This window comes from Balaenoptera musculus, chromosome 12 (genome assembly GCF_009873245.2).
Source record: "Balaenoptera musculus isolate JJ_BM4_2016_0621 chromosome 12, mBalMus1.pri.v3, whole genome shotgun sequence".
Classification (NCBI taxonomy): domain Eukaryota; kingdom Metazoa; phylum Chordata; class Mammalia; order Artiodactyla; family Balaenopteridae; genus Balaenoptera; species Balaenoptera musculus.
This window is the reverse complement of record NC_045796.1, coordinates 68,785,728-68,799,145: the sequence shown is the minus strand read 5'-3', so window position 1 is coordinate 68,799,145 and position 13,418 is coordinate 68,785,728. Positions and strand designations below refer to the sequence as shown.

Genomic DNA, 13,418 nt, shown 5'->3' with positions numbered 1-13,418 from the left:
TCCCCTCCTTTCTACTAGTTGAAATTATACCTATCCATTGCTCAGAATTTACCATAAGTAACACTACTCCTCAAATGCTGTAATCTCCCCCTCCTTTGAACCATGCCCGCTACCACTGTAAGCTTCTTAACGGCTGAAAGCTGTTTCCCATGCATTTATCTGTCACCACCCCATCCCCTCACCCTGGCACAAGGCCTTGAAGACAAGTGCACAATAAATGTTGGCTCCTTAATGTCAAAGAGGTATGTCTGATCATCGGTTTTTGTATAACACCTATTTCTTTTATTCTTACATGCACATTTTTCACAATTTAATATGGGTGAAGTCAGGCTTCATCTTATAATCATTGGTTGCTATAATTTAATTAGCAGCATTTTTTCTTGCTTGGTGGTACATAAACTATGGGTGCATCTTACATCTGATAGTGTCTTAGATTCAGTGAAATAAAGTATCATTCAAGCATCCCTGATAACAATTATGTTTACTCCTCTATCTTCCTGTCTCTAAGGTGAATCGTTCCGTTCTCAAAATTTCCTTAGTTCCTGTTCTCTACTCCTACTGTTGTCTCCTTTTCACCTCATTTAATTTTCTACTTTTCTCAAGTAGAGTCAGATTATCACACTGCAGTAAAGCTGTGCTAAATCTGATGGTGTCATTGGTTCACGGTCCCACATGATAAAATGCTATTTACAATTCTACATGTTTGCTACAGAATGAACTCCAGTTCACTGTATAAGCTAGTTAAAATACATCTTTATTTTTTTTTAAAGTGTGATCAGGCCACCACGTTATATGAGCCTCAATTTATGAAGACAATGACGTAGTCAGAAGCAGAGCAGTATTGGAATTAGATAAGACAACCAAAGCAATAGGATATATTTAACGACAATGTATCAATAATTATCATTCTTTGAGTAGCATTGTGGCCTAGGAGAGTCTCTAGAGAGTAAAAGTTTCTAAACATGTCCAGGTGCCCTGTACCATCCAATTTCCTTGTTTACGTACCTTCATTCTTCATTAGTCCTTGAAGCTGGGAGAGCCGCTGGTCTTGGGCCAGGCAACTCCGTGGAGGGGAAGCTGTCCTCATCAGCACTGGGAGGGGCGGGGGACCTGCTGTGACCCCCTAGTGTTGCAGACAAAGCTGGTCTCTCACCTCTTCCTGCAACCTAGGATCCAGCCAAAACAGATGACTTGCCCCGCAAACTATACTCTGCAATCCCAAACTTTCCCGCCTCTCTCATGCCTTTGCTCAGGCCGATCCTTCCATCTGCAGCAGCGCTGTCTAACAGGACTTGCTGTGATTGCGGAAATGTTCTCTAGATCTGCACTATCGAATACAGTAGTCACTGGCCACATGTGGCTATCGAGTAGAGCACTTGAAATGTGGCTCGCACAACGTGGCAAGAACTGAGTTTTTAATTTTATTTAACTTTAATTAACTTAAATTTAAATAAATACATAGCCAGTGGCTACCATATCGGACCGCACATATCTAGCATGTACTTTCTACATGTGCACCTAGCATGAACATTTCTTCTCCAAATCCCCAACCTTCAAGGAGCAGCTCAGAAGCTGTTTTCTCCACGAGATCCAGTCTTCCACTGGAAATCATTCTTTCCTTCCTTAGAATTCCCATTACACGTTGAACCATCTTTGTTGCGCTTAATACTTTTTAACTTACACGTAATCGTATACCATATCCTTGACCAGTCCTTTTTCTGAGAGCTATACAAGAATAAGACGATCTCTTACTCTTAATGTGGACCCTACTGTATCTAGTGCAGGGATTTTTTTAATGTTTGCTGCATGAATCTATACTAGAAGCAGAGTAATTCACGTTAACAATGAGGAATTGACAATGATTGCTGTGCAGTAAAGGATTAACCTTGACAAAAGAACGGTTTGGGCCTTGGCCTCTAGCTCCTGGGAGGTAACTTCTAAACCCCTGGGCTGTCCTGCCTGATTGGAGGGTCTTTGTTCACCTGGGGGCCTACGGCCATGCCGGATGGTCTAAGCTAACAATGTGATTTATGATGGGGTCTCAGGCTGAGACTTATCAGCTCAGCCTCTGAAGGAACTGGAGACTAAGGTCAACCATATAGGCAGTCAGCTGTATCCAGATGGCCAGCCCCCAATAAAAACTCTACACTTTGATGGGTTTGGGTGGTTTCCCTGGTTGGCAATACTCAATGCATGTTGTCACACATTGCTGAGAAAAATAAGCGCTGGCACAGGGCAGGTATTCAATATTTAATGAATGGTTGAATGGATGTATGAATGAATGATGTCCCTTAATATTGCAAAATCATGCGAGTTGCCAGACTCACCCAGGTCAAATCATTTCCTGTCTGGGATCTGAGTTTTTTTTCTTTCCTAGATAGGCACTTAATCCAGTGTAGGGTTTACAGATTTTTTTATTCCTATTTTGAATCTTAATTTCCTGTCTCCTATCCAGAATGCCCCTAAACTTGCCCTTCATTTTTCCCTTCCTTTTACAACTGAATCCTAGGCTTCATAAGGGTCTCAGAACATTCATCTGGGAGGCATTTGAGTCTTTTTTTATTGGAGGGAGGCTCTCATGAACCTGTTCACACACAAGAACAGAAGAAGACAGTCCCAGAGCAGCAAGAAGTGGGACACAACACAGCATGAACGATGAGCAAGCCCATGAGGCCTGGGGGAGGGCAGCTGGAGGGCTCCTGGGCTCCTCCGGGAGCCAGGATGCTGCTCGAGGTGGTCCAAGAGCTGCTGCTCTGTGAGGGGACACGCTCAGCAGGTCCACGTGTGGGCGGCCGGCCAGACACCAGAGATGTCCGTGCCCTTCCCCAGGCGTAGCCTCAGAGCCCCTAGGCAAACACTGACCAATAAATTAAGTTGAAAAATATGTAGGAAGCTGGGAATATCAACCGGGAGTATTTGTCGATGGCGTGGGTGTTCTGGAAGATGCGAAGACCCACCTGGCCCTTCAGAAGCCCCTTCTTCCTGGAGGAGTTGGATTCACTGCTCAGGGCCAGGTGGGCCACTATTTTCTCTTGCCTTTCTTCTTCTGTCAGAATATGGCTTCTCGGGTACCCGGCCAGGCTGTTGGCCTCAGACTCACTGCAGCTTCCACCCAGCATCATGGTCCTTGAGTGGAGCATTCCACACATGCATGGGAACTGTGGGCAGCAAACACAAGGGGAGATGTCAGGCATGTTTAGGCCTGTGAGAGGCCCAGAGGAGGCTGCCTGGGCTGAGAGTAAAGCCCATGGCTTCTCAGAACCACAGAAAAGGCAGAACTAGAAGCATCTCCAGAGATCACTTTGTCCAACGATTCTCTATCCTGGCTGTGTATTGGAGTCACCTTGGGAGCTCTTTAAACTGGCCATGCCCAGGCTCCACTCTAGACTAATTAATTTACGGCTCCCAGGTGATTCTGCTATGCAGCCAGGATCCAGAACCACTGATTTAGTCCAAATGCCCTCCATTGCAGAAGCAAAAACTAAGACCAAGAGAGGCTATACAATTCTCCTGGGATCAGACAGTTAGTGTCAGATTCAGGACTTTAAACACACCTCTTCTGGTTCCAGCCGTGGACCTCCACCACTGCGTGCATGAATCAAAAGATGATTAGGTAGGAGAGTGTCCTTATTCTAAAGAGTTCCACTTAAGGGTAAAGGGTCATGGTACCTATCATGTATTTTTATTTTTATTTTTTTATTTATATATTTTTTCTTGGATAATCCTCCAAGTTTTTTTTAAAATTGAAGTATAATTGATTTACAGTGTTGCATAATTTCAGGTGTACAACAAAGTGATTCAGATATATATATATAGAAAGAGAGAGATATACACATATACATAAAATGTTTTTTCAGATTCTTCTCCATTATAGGTTATAACAAGATAGTTCCCTGCACTATACAGTAGGTCCTTGTTGTTTATCTCTTTTATATATAGTAGTATCTGTTAACCCCAAACTCCTAATTTATCCCCCTCCCCCCTTTCCCGTCATGTATTTTTTAATGGTTCAGCTGCACCAACAAAAGTATGTTTATGTGAGAAAAAGCTCACACAAAAATGGCAAAATGTCAACAGTGTTGGATGGAGGGGCAGGGTGTATGAATGTATATTATCCTATTTTTTCAACCATTTCTGTGAGTATGAAAATGTTTATAAGAAATTATAAGGTGGAGGGAAGGGAATGGTCTTGTTTAACTCCTCCCCAGCAAAGCTGGCACCGGTTAATGGCTGGTTCATGAACCCATATTTGTTGGATGAAGGCTTTGCTATGTTTTTTTTTTAATCTATTTTATTTATTTATTTATTTTTGGCTGCTTTGGGTCTTCGTTGCTGCACGCGGGCTTTCTCTAGTTGCGGTGAGCGGCGAGCGGGGGCTACTCTTCGTTGCGGTGCTCGGGCTTCTCATTGCAGTGGCTTCTCTTGTTGTGGAGCACAGGCTCTAGGCACGTCGTAGCCTTCATTAGTTGCGGTACGCCTGCTCAGTAGTTGTGGCGCACGGGCCTAGTTGCTCCGCGGCATGTGGGATCTTCCTGGACCAGGGCTCGAACCCGTGTCCCCTGCATTGGCAGGCGGATTCTTAACCACTGCGCCACCAGGGAAGCCCCGAGGCTTTGGCATGTTTTGAATGATTCTATACAGGAAAGTCCAATGGATTATAACTCAAAAGTATTTAAATATAATCCAAAGGTATTTGATGATAATCAATGTACAGATTATTGAAAATTTAAACAAGGATTCACATACCCAAGTAAAAAAGGTTGTGTTTGGCTGATGCTGGCCAAAGGTATGATGCCTGTCTGATCCAGCCAACTGACCTTGGGTTTATTCTCAACCTGTTGGCTTTAATATGTTTCTAACCTGGCTCTCAGCTCTGTGGTGCCTCTGTTTTTCCATCTGGGAAGGTGAAATAATGACATTTCACACATTTCCTCCTATTGTCACGGATCTTGAAATACGCAGATGGATACCAGGAAGCTTTAGAATGCAAAAATAGATGAATGATTTTATGTCAAATCAGAATAACTTGAAGTATTTTTACACTTGAAGAAATCTGTGGTTTGGAGAGCTATTTTTTTAATCAGGCATGATTGTTTCATTGTTATTTCTATGTCTTGTCCCACCAGCAACAATAATTAAGTAGCACATTAATACATTCCTAGAATAATTAACTCATAGATTTTAAGGATAAAAGGTCAGTGAGAGGTCATCTATTCAATTCTTTGCATTTAGCTAAAATCACATCCAAACTTTGGTAAAATTGTGAGATATTGTTATATCACTGGGGACTTCTTTTTTGTAAGACATGGGTCTTCTTTTTCCTTGCTCTAAACTGAAATTCTTTCTGCTAAAATAAAAACAGACATTTAAGATTTTGAGTTAGAATCAGGAAATGCCCCAAATTATGGAAAATCTCTATTTCCCACATCAGCTCATTTCTAAGAAAAATTAAGTGGCACGTGGCGCACTGGGTCTGGATGATCAGCCGAAGAGTTCAAGCACATATAGGGGAGCAGAACTATACTCTGCCTGCCGGTTTCAACCCAAAGCAGCACGGGTCCCCTTTTGAACCATGGTGAACCTAGCAGGCTTCAGTCAACTTTGCCCTCTGCAGAGCAGAAGTCAAAACTCAGGGAGCATCAGAATTGCCTGGGAGCTTGTCAGCAAGGCCAATTCCAGGGTGCCATCTCTGGAGGTTCTGAGCCCGTAGGTCTGGGGTCCAGCCCTTAACCTTCATCTTTAATAGGCTGAGAAGGTGAATCCAGGCCAGGTGCTCCTGGGTTCCCACTTTGGGACCCTCAGCTCCACTGGGGGCCATGTTAACGTTGTGAACAGTGGTTTCTCTGTGGGGCAGCGGGAGAGAGATTTCGTGTCCTCCCACCGGTCTGCCTCCCCAGCAGCCACAGCTTCTCAGCCTTTCAACCGCGTGCTTGACAACAGTGGAGAATAAGCCCTCACTTCCATGTCTGTTCCCATAGACATGGAGCTAGACTTGGAGCCCAAAGGGCTGCCCACGGATGATTTCCTCATTGCTCTTTAGCCAGCATCGTATCATCACTGGCAAACACCGGGCCCATTATATGGCAACAGGTTAATGATCTGCCTGAGTACAAGTTATGTGCTGTTAATGGTTCATGGGCGCATATCTGTCGGATGAAGGCTTTGTTATTTTTTGAACAGCTCTACACAAGGAAAGCCTAACAGATTACAAGTCAAAAGTGTTTAAGTATATTCTAAAGGCATTTGATAATGATCAATGCACAGATTATCAAAATTTGAGGGAATTCCCCGGTGGTCCAGGGGTTAGGACTAGGCACTTTCATTGCCAAGGGCCTGGGTTAGATCCCTGGTTGGGGAACTAAGATCCCACCAGCTGGGGAAAAAAAAAAAAAAAATTGAACAAATCCTCAGATGCTGAAGCAATAGTATTTTGAAGACAATTTAAAATATAAACTCTTAAACAATCTAGCATATTTGAAGACAATTGGAAAAAATTAACAGGTATAATGTGGGCATTAAAAAGCTATTTTTAAAAAGGCAACAGGTCCTCTTTCCTAAAATTTAAAGCTCCCTTTGCTAAGGAGCTCCCAGCCAGCTAGACACACATAAATGTGAATTTTCACGTCCCCTGATCTCTACACCTTTTAGGTAAACACCCATTTTGATCAGTACAATGACTAGCAAGGATTTGGTAACAAGTTGGCATTTTATTTCTTAATGTGATTAATAAGAGTCCGCATATGAATAGAATAGATTTTCCCTCTCTGCCCAGGTGCATTGCCCTGAATTCCCCATTTGCATTCCGTCCCATAGTAGACTTTACTATAGTGCAGTATCGTATAGATAGCATAGTATTTCCAATGAGTCTAAAGGCTAAGGTTGTGTGTGGCTGAATTTTCACTGGGCCAGACCACTGATAAATACAGGAGTTTTTTATGCTAGAACTTTCCTCTTGTCTGTTCACAGGACGTAGAGACATCTTCCCTAGACAGGTTCAGTAATGATAGTGATAATTTATGTGCATCTAGAACCACACAGTTTCAAAACAACTCTCATATACATTTTTGTAAGGGTATTGTGACCCTTACAACAACCCTGGGAGGAAGGTGGAGTGAGGGTTCTGTTATACTTTTTTTTAACAGATGAGGAAACTGAGGCCCAACATAAATGGCAGAGTTGGGCCCAAGAACCCAAGTCTTCCTAGTCTTTGTCCAAAGACTTTCTACTTTCTGGGATCCTTTGTGATGGAAGCTAGGATATTCTAAAACGGATCCTCCTCCTTTTGCACAAACATCTCCCTTTTCTCCATGAAAGCTCCCTCCCGCTATTCTCATCCAACCAGCAGCATGGGCTCCAACAAGGAAACGAATGAAACTTCTCTCACCTTCTCCTGCGGCTTCCGCTCCAGCACGGTGGTCAGGTAGTTGACGGCCGCGTACTCCAGCACCGAGAGGAACACGAACACGAAGCTGACCCAGAGGTAGATGTCCACGGCCTTGATGTAGGACACGCGGGGCATGGAGGCGTTCACACCCGTGATGATGGTGGACATGGTCAGCACCGTGGTGATCCCTGCAGCATCCAGCTTTAGTTCAGCCACTGACAAGGGTACACAGCTGCCCTCACATTTCACTAAGTCCCTTTTTTTTTTCAACTATTAACCCTTTTATATTGATTTTTGTAGTATGTTTCTTCCAAGGTCTTATGATGCTTAAAGAGATTTTATGTATAGTAGTGTGTATACGTCCATCCCAATCTCCCAATTTACCCCTCCCCCTCTGGTAACTATAAGGTCGTTTTCTACATCTGTAACTCTATTTCTGTTTTGTAAATAAGTTCACTAAGGCCCATTTTACATTTGCTCTCTCTTACACCTAATAGGGAGTGGCCAGGGCACGTTTCCACCTCATCGAGGTGTGAGGATCTGCAGGGATCTGCTCCTGCACAGCCCACTCGTTCTCCTCCCAGCCAACTGCCTGTCCCCTTTCACTCTGAGCCACTTGGGAGCCTGGGTTTCTGCAATGTGGTTGCTCAGATCAGCAGAGCTTCCCAAAGGATCTGCTCATATGTGGACTTTAAAACAGTGGCTATGAAAATCAACTCTACTTCAATAAAAAAAATAAAAATTAAAAAGCAGGGGCTACAGGACCCCTCTCAAGGAACCTTCCTAAACGTCAAGGAAAGAACACATCCTCCCTCATCTGAGTCCAGGAAGACTGTGGAAATTCCTGGAAGCCTGTCATACAGGTTTCTTCTTCACTGTGCCTTGCTGGTGAAACCCTCACATGTCTCAGTGCCCAACCTGATTTTGTCCAAATCTCAATGATGAATTGCAAATATTTACTCTGGCATTTAGGGTCTATGAAGGACTAAACCACAGCTCCAGGGAGTACAGCCCTCTCCTTCCCAGAAATCATGAAATATGGGCCCCGCTCCCAAACTCTCAGTCTGTCTAAATAAGGCCAACAAAGTTTTTGTATTTGCAGAGTAAGTTTGGGCATTTGCCGAATTGTCTTATTTATCAAAGTACTGAGCTCTGATACTGCCAGTGGTGGAAGTCTACACCCCAAGTAGGTGCTATCCTTCTGAAATGATTCGAGCAGAGCTGATGCGGTTTGAGCTCCCTGTGGTTTTCACAGTGTAGTCTGGGAAACTGAGGGCAGTATGTGAATGGAAAGCAAGAAGCAGGAGGAAAGTTCGCTCCTTCTGACTCTGACAGCCCATCGGTTAAGGACCCTGAATGATGATTTTACTTCTCCTTTACATAGTGATTGAAAAAAATAAATAAATAACCACCCTATCACACCTTATCAAATGCTTTTACCCAGGGAAACTCTGGCGGGCACAGCTCTGTGGTCGATCCAGAAGGACACCCAGGACAGCATGACCATCAGGGTGGCGGGAAAGTAGGTCTGCAGCAAGAAGAAGAAGATGTGGCGACGCAACGTGAAGTTAATGTAGAGACGGTTGTACCAGCCTGGGGGACACAGGAAGAAGCCAGTGAGGTTCCATCGCAGAGGCAAAACCAAACTCCTTCCCCGGGGGCCCTTCTTCCCCTGTCATCACACTCATCTTCAGCAGAAAGTTAAAAGTTAATGATCCAAGGGACTTCCCTGGCAGTCCAGTGGTTAAGAATCTGCCTTCCAATGCAGGGGACGCGGGTTTGATCCCTGGTCAGGGAACTAAGATCCCACATGCTGCGGGGCAACTAAGCCTGCGTGCCGCAACTACTGAGCTCACACACCACAACTAGAGAGCCCATGCACCACAACTACTGAGCCTGCATGCTCTGGAGCCTGGGCACCACTACCAGAGAGAAGCCTGCGCACCACAACGAAGAGCCCGCACGCCGCAGCAAAAAGATCCCGTGTGCCACAACTAAATAAATAAATTAAAAAGAAAAAAGAGTTAATGATCCAAAAAAAAAATAGGGAATTCCCTGGCGGTCCCGTGGTTAGGACTCCTTGCTCTCACTGCTGGGGCCCGGGGTCAAACCCTGATCGGGGAACTAAGATCCCACAGGCCTCACAGTGCGGCCAAAAAGAAAAAAGTTAATGATTGGTTGGCTTAGTATAATACATTTCCTTTCTAAAATCTAATCTCTCTGAGTCTCGGTTTTCTCATCTGTAAACTGGGTATACTACGATCTACACCACAGATCTGTTGGGTAGAAATTAGTTAATTCATATAAAGCACTCAAAACAGTGACACATAGTAAAAGTTATACCGGGAACTCTTAAAAATGCTTTTAGAAAGAGAGTTGATTTGAACTTGCCAAAAACAGATGAGAAAAGAAAATTGTGTGGCAATGCACATCAGAGCAAAAGAGAAGAAAGGGATGGGGTGAGCACCATGGGCATAAAGGGAAAGCAGGTGTGGGCTGTCCTGACACCAAGGCAACCTTGGCTGGGGCTCGCTCTTCTCCAGTGTTTGATGTTGCAAACAGAAGGGTGGGGCTGGGGGCAGGCGAACGGGGAGATGGTGGCCATGCAGGGGCAGACGGTAGCCCAAAAGCTTCCCACAGCCAGGCCTAGGCTTCTCAGCACTGGGACAAAGGGTAAGGAAGTGAGAAGTCCTCCAGGGTCCCGTGGCTGCTGCAGAGCTGTGTATTGCAGCTCTATATTGCAGAGCTGTGTAGCGTATAAAGGTAGGTTGAAGTCCTAAATCCCACCACCTGCGAATGTGACTTTATTGAGAAATCAGTTCTCTGTACATGTAATCGTCAAAGTAAGACGAGGTCATATTGAGTTACGGTGGCCCATAATCCAGTGACCGGTGTCCTTAAAGAAGAGGGAAGTTTGGACATAGATGCACAGAGACACACCATGGGAAGACCAGAGTCACAGGGAGAATGCCACGTGACAACAGAGGCAGAGGTTGGAGCGATGCCATAACCACCAGGAGCTAGTAAGAGGCAAGGAAGGAGTCCTCCCCAGAGCCTTCAGAAGGAGCATGGCGCTCAGGCTTCTGGCCTCCAGCACTGTGAGTGAACACATTTCTATCGTTTCAAGCACCCAGTTTGTGGTACTCTGTTAGGACGGCTCTAGGAAACTAACACAAGGGCTGATGGTGAGATTCAAGAAGAGCGGACAAATGGATCCTCTCAAAACTTCAAACATGGCCCCAAAGTCCAAGAAGAGGTCACACTACGTATAAGAAATGAACCTATAGCTCTGAATATAGGTAATAAATACATAGGTAAATCCAGTAATAAATACATAAATAAACAGGTAATAAATACAGTTCCCCATATCGTTAAGTCAAACGAATCAGGTTACAGAATAGCGTGTACACTCTGACCCTACTTTTGTAAAATTACATAATTAAAGCAGGATGTCTGCAAGGGTGTTTGCTGAATTGTTCAGAATGACTACCTCTGACCATGGAATTTCAGAGGGCAGCAACTTTTAAAGCCTCTGCTTTTAAGTGCTGTTTATGTCTTGTTGGACTGGGCATTATTAGAATAATGAAAAGTTATTTTCATTGGAAGGGGAAAAAGTTAACACTGAAAAAGAATTCTAATGTGTTTTCTTCCCCATTTGAATCCGACCGCGGCAGAAGTTAGCTACCCGTGCTGCTGTAGAAGGCCAGTCTGGAAGTGGTGTGGAATTTCTGAATCAGAAACTGAGACAGGGAGATCTTCTCATCTGTTTTCAGGGATTCGTCCCCATTCTTCCAGTACAGCATCAGATCTTCATCTGTATATGCATCTTTGGGAAGAGGAAAATAAGTTAATTTCACTCCTTTTCTTCTGAGGCAGGAGCAACAGGGCCATCCTACCTCAGCCAGGGAGTAAATAGGTCTTATCCCTGGCAGGCAGTACTCAGTCTCATAGTTACTAAAATGGCACAGAGAGGGAATAAGGCAAAGATTCGCCATTACGAATACAGACACTTACAGCTTTCCAGCTCCAAAGAACAGGTCTGGGAGTCCAGGGGAAAGTGGCTGAAATCCATGTTGCACATGGCAGTGACTGTAATCCTAGAACCCAAAAAACCATGTTGGCTCGTGCAGTGAGTTACTGGCTCATATACCTGCCCAGAGTAAGGAGGACAAAGACACGACCAAGGGCAGCTGCCTCTTCATGTCTACTGCAGAAGCTCGGAAACCCAGGACTCTTTTTTTTTTTTTTGCCGCGCGGTGCAGCATGCGGGATCTTAGCGCCCTGACCAGGGATCGAACCCGTGCCGCCAGCATTGGGAGCACTGAGTCTTAACCACTGGACTGCCAGGGAAGTCCCTCTAAGTTAACTTTTAGAGTTTTGTCTTCTGTAGATGATGGTATTTGCTCTGCCCGGATCCCAGCTCCTGAGGCTGCCGGCTGTGCATGGCCCACGCCTGTACCCTTCTCTGGGCATTGCCCGCATCCAGAGACTCGTCTTCCCCAGAGATGCCCGGAGGTTATGCCCTGCCTCCCCAGCCCCGACTCAAGGCTATTAGCACTGAATTCTGGCGAACTGTACAAGGTGTGGGATGAGACTGTGTAATCACTCAAGTCAGCCCAGAAGCCAATCTGCAGTAGCACCTAATAAACAGTAGCTATCATTATTTTCCTAATGTTTATTACCAATAAACTAGAATCATAGGCTCTCAGGGGTGGAGGGTACATAGAAGGTCACCGTCTCCCTCAGATCATTCAGGTTCAATTAGTCTCCTAACCTAACCTTAAGATCCCCGATGACAGGGAAGTCAGCACCTACTACGGTGGTCATTTCGTCTTTAGAGAGTTCTAACTATCATCAGAAGGTTCAGACCCTCCCATGTAACCCACAGACCCAAACACAGTGACAAACTCTTCGGGGCCAAAGGGACAGACCACACATATACATTTTTTTTTTTAAAAGAGGGGTTTTTTTTTGTGGTGGTTTTTAAACCAAGAGTTGACTAGCTAATTCATTCCACAAATGCTGTTTTCTCACCTACTGTGAAAAGCACAGTTTAGCTCTGACGATACAGTGGTAAATCAGTCAAACGATCCCTGGCATTGTCCACACATATATTAGGATGCCATTGGACACAGAGGCCATGACCCCGTGGACAGTTACCTCAGGCTGTACAGCACCTGCCCATCCGGGAACACCCTCAGCATGATGTTGTCCGTGGTGGTGTCGTGGATGAATGACCTTTTGGAGTGAACAAAGAAGACGTCGGGGACCCAGATCTTCTTCACCAGCCGGCCGTCGAAGGTCATGCTCTTGTTGCTGGTGCTGGGGAAGACCAGCCGCTCGTCCTTCCAGTAATGCCGCAGGTAGAGGGTCATGGTGAAGTCCTGTGGGAGTGGGGGGGAGACCAGACAGAGATGGCTTACAAAGCTCTCTTCCTGACAGCCGACCCTCCGTCCACCACTGTGACGGACACCTCAGGCTCAGCCTCCAGAGTTGAAGGAAACAGTGCTGCAGCCCTGCGGGACGACGGCCAAGGCAATGGCGCTGCTGCCACAGGAAAGAGAATGGCTCACGTTTGTGCCTCATGAGGTTGGAGCCCAAGAGACAGCACAGCCCCTCCTCCTTCAGGCTTTGCAAAGGAAAATGGCAGCTCTGACGCCCACGGCCTGCCCTGGGGCCAGCAGGGCTGGATTCCCACAAAGCCCTGCACTCTCACCTAGACCTTTGCACGCATGGCTCCTTACCTATTGCCTAACCATTCAATTCAACTTAGCAGACACTTCCGGAAACCTGGACAGTCAAGTGTCCCATTTTGCCTTTTTTTTTTTTTTTTTTTTTGTGGCCACACTGCGTGGCATGCGGGACCTTAGTTCCCTGACCAGGGCTCAAACCTGTGCCCCCCTGCAGTGGAAGCATGGAGTCCTAACCACTGGACCGCCAGGGAAGTCCCAAGTGTCCAATTTTGGAGGGTTTCTACCATTAGGCTTGTAGTATCTTTAAAGGCAGAATTGTTTCCTGCCCACCACTGAATCTC

At 45.4% G+C, this 13,418-nt stretch overlaps 1 protein-coding gene across 3 annotated transcripts in view; it reads right to left on the bottom strand.

Moving 5' to 3' along the window:
* Window positions 1-2,070: 2,070 nt before the first annotated feature.
* The window catches only part of GABRR2 (gamma-aminobutyric acid type A receptor subunit rho2), a 38,060-nt gene continuing 26,712 nt past the window's right edge, over window positions 2,071-13,418 (bottom strand). For 2 of the 3 annotated variants that reach the window (XM_036870902.1, XM_036870901.1), the window contains exons 2-8: window positions 12,545-12,768; window positions 11,399-11,481; window positions 11,070-11,210; window positions 8,825-8,977; window positions 7,385-7,572; window positions 2,958-3,158; window positions 2,071-2,857 (exon numbers count right to left, since the gene is read on the bottom strand). In XM_036870902.1, coding sequence (XP_036726797.1) covers window positions 2,513-2,857; window positions 2,958-3,158; window positions 7,385-7,572; window positions 8,825-8,977; window positions 11,070-11,210; window positions 11,399-11,481; window positions 12,545-12,759 — 1,326 coding nt within the window. In that variant the 5' untranslated portion in view covers window positions 12,760-12,768 and the 3' untranslated portion in view covers window positions 2,071-2,512. Of the gene's footprint in view, window positions 3,159-7,384; window positions 7,573-8,824; window positions 8,978-11,069; window positions 11,211-11,398; window positions 11,482-12,544; window positions 12,769-13,418 lie in introns of all 3 variants that reach the window. The other variant, XM_036870900.1, reaches the window with a different exon arrangement.